Source organism: Penaeus vannamei, chromosome 42, assembly GCF_042767895.1.
Source record: "Penaeus vannamei isolate JL-2024 chromosome 42, ASM4276789v1, whole genome shotgun sequence".
NCBI classification, from domain to species: domain Eukaryota; kingdom Metazoa; phylum Arthropoda; class Malacostraca; order Decapoda; family Penaeidae; genus Penaeus; species Penaeus vannamei.
In genome coordinates, this window is record NC_091590.1 from 4,613,311 (window position 1) to 4,615,810 (window position 2,500).

A 2,500-nucleotide genomic window follows, 5' to 3' on the forward strand; every position below is an offset into this window, starting at 1 on the left:
AAGAACATGTCAGATAGCCCTTGATGATAGCCTTTAGGATAAAGGACATGTCAAATAGCCTTTAAAATAAAGAGCATAGCCCTTGATTTGAACTGTGATATGATGGAGTAAGAATATGGAAGCGTGTCGGGTATTGCCAAACTCACAAGCTGGTATTATTAAGCAGCCTCTGTTGAAACGTGTCTGTTATATGGATGAGATTTTCTTTGTTGTTTGTTATTTTGCTTTCTTTTTCTTACCTTTCTTTTTTTTCTCTCTCTCTGGCGCTCTCGCTTTCGCTTTCTTTCTTTCTTTTTCTCTATTTCTTTCTGTCTGCTCTTTCTCTCTCTCGCTCGCTCACTCTTTCTTTCTCTCTCTCTCTCTCTCTCTCTCTCTCTCTCTCTCTCTCTCTCTCTCTCTCTCTCTCTCTCTCTCTCTCTCTCTCTCTCTCTCTCTCTCTCTTTCTCTCTCTCTCTCTCTTTTTACTGAATTAGAATTTAGATTTTAAACACGCACCTAAACATTTAATCCAACGACGAAAACCATGAATCAGATTACGACCATAAAACTCACATCATAAATCGTATTTTTTAATAATCAAAACAATACCCAAGAGCAGTTAATTTTCACATTTTTTCTCCTCCTCGAGTCAAAGAATCAAACACTCATCCCTTTAAAGACATTCGTATGCAAATGAGAGTGAGAAACGATCCGATCTGATAAGGTTTTCACGAGCACGTACCTGCCCCTTGCTAGACACACCAAAGGGTGACTCGCTCCTGCTCGCTCGCCTTTGGGAAAGCTTTCGTTGGTACGTCTTTTTTTTTTCTTTTTTCTTTTTTTTTTTTTTTTGGGGGGGGGGTTATTCGTTGTATGACTGTTGTTGTTTGTTATTCATGGGTTGTAACTGTATTTTTATTTATTATTATTATTTTTATTTATTTTTCATTTTATATATATTTTTTTTATTTTTTTTTTGGGGGGTGGGGCTTATTCACTGAATAACTTATCAGTATCACCTGTCTTTTGTTTATTTTACTGTGTAATTTTTATGATGATTATTCATTTTTATTATTATTCATTTTTTGACACGCATTTTTTTTTGGGGGGGGGGCTTATTCATTGTCCAAGTTTGTCATTTATTGCTTATCATTATCTTTATCACCTGTCACTCTCTTATTTATCGTAAAACTTCATAGGCTATTATTCATTACCAGCCATTTTTCTGCTAATGCACTGCATAATTGAATAATTAAATTCTCTATTGCCAGCAGCTGTTGCCATTTTATTCACTGCATCGCTGTACATATTATTAATTACCACCAACTGTTGTCTGTTAACATATTACATAACTTTATTTTTCGCGCCGGAAAAAATCCTGCTAACAAGTCATCACATTTCGGCGTGACATAAATTTGACTAAATATGAGAACAGATTAGTTAAACAAGCATGCTGCATATTTTCATTTTCGAAAACACAACACAGCTCTTGGGAATTGCCAAAAGGAATATATATTATCACAGTGTCGAAAAAAGGAATATTTATCACCACAATGTCCAAATAAAGAGTATATGTTTCCACAATGTCAAAATAAGGAATATATATCTCCACAATGTCCAAATATGGAATATATATCCCCACAATGTCCAAATATGGAATATATATCTCCACAATGTCCAAATATGGATTATATATCTCCACAATGTCCAAATATGGATTATATATCTCCACAATGTCCAAATATGGAATATATATCTCCACAATGTCCAAATATGGAATATATATCTCCACAATGTCCAAATATGGATTATATATCTCCACAATGTCCAAATATGGATTATATATCTCCACAATGTCCAAATATGGATTATATATCTCCACAATGTCCAAATATGGATTATATATCTCCACAATGTCCAAATAAGGAATATATATCTCCACAATGTCAAAATAAGGAATATATATCTCCACAATGTCCAAATATGGATTATATATCTCCACAATGTCCAAATATGGATTATATATTTCCACAGTGTCCAAATAAGGAATATATATCTCCACAATGTCCAAATAAGGATTATATATCTCCACAATGTCAAAATAAGGAATATATATCTCCACAATGTCCAAATATGGATTATATATCTCCACAATGTCAAAATAAGGAATATATATCTCCACAATGTCCAAATATGGATTATATATCTCCACAATGTCAAAATAAGGAATATATATCTCCACAATGTCCAAATATGGATTATATATCTCCACAATGTCAAAATAAGGAATATATATCTCCACAATGTCCAAATAAGGATTATATATCTCCACAATGTCAAAATAAGGAATATATATCTCCACAATGTCCAAATATGGATTATATATCTCCACAATGTCAAAATAAGGAATATATATCTCCACAATGTCCAAATATGGATTATATATCTCCACAATGTCAAAATAAGGAATATATATCTCCACAATGTCCAAATATGGATTATATATCTCCACAATGTCAAA

The 2,500-nt window shown here is 32.7% G+C and overlaps 2 protein-coding genes across 2 annotated transcripts in view; one reads left to right on the forward strand and one right to left on the reverse strand.

The window, feature by feature from the left end:
- Positions 1-2,500, forward strand: part of LOC113803532 (alpha-1,6-mannosyl-glycoprotein 2-beta-N-acetylglucosaminyltransferase-like) — an 86,368-nt gene that overhangs the window by 40,865 nt on the left and 43,003 nt on the right. The window lies entirely within an intron of this gene.
- LOC138860606 (uncharacterized) overlaps positions 1-2,500 on the reverse strand; it is a 12,665-nt gene that overhangs the window by 8 nt on the left and 10,157 nt on the right. Inside the window, exons 3-4 of the mRNA XM_070118470.1 lie at positions 1,529-2,125; positions 1-31 (exon numbers count right to left, since the gene is read on the reverse strand). The exon at positions 1-31 is cut by the window's left edge and continues 8 nt beyond it. Coding sequence (XP_069974571.1) covers positions 1-31; positions 1,529-2,125 — 628 coding nt within the window. The remainder of the gene's footprint in view (positions 32-1,528; positions 2,126-2,500) is intronic.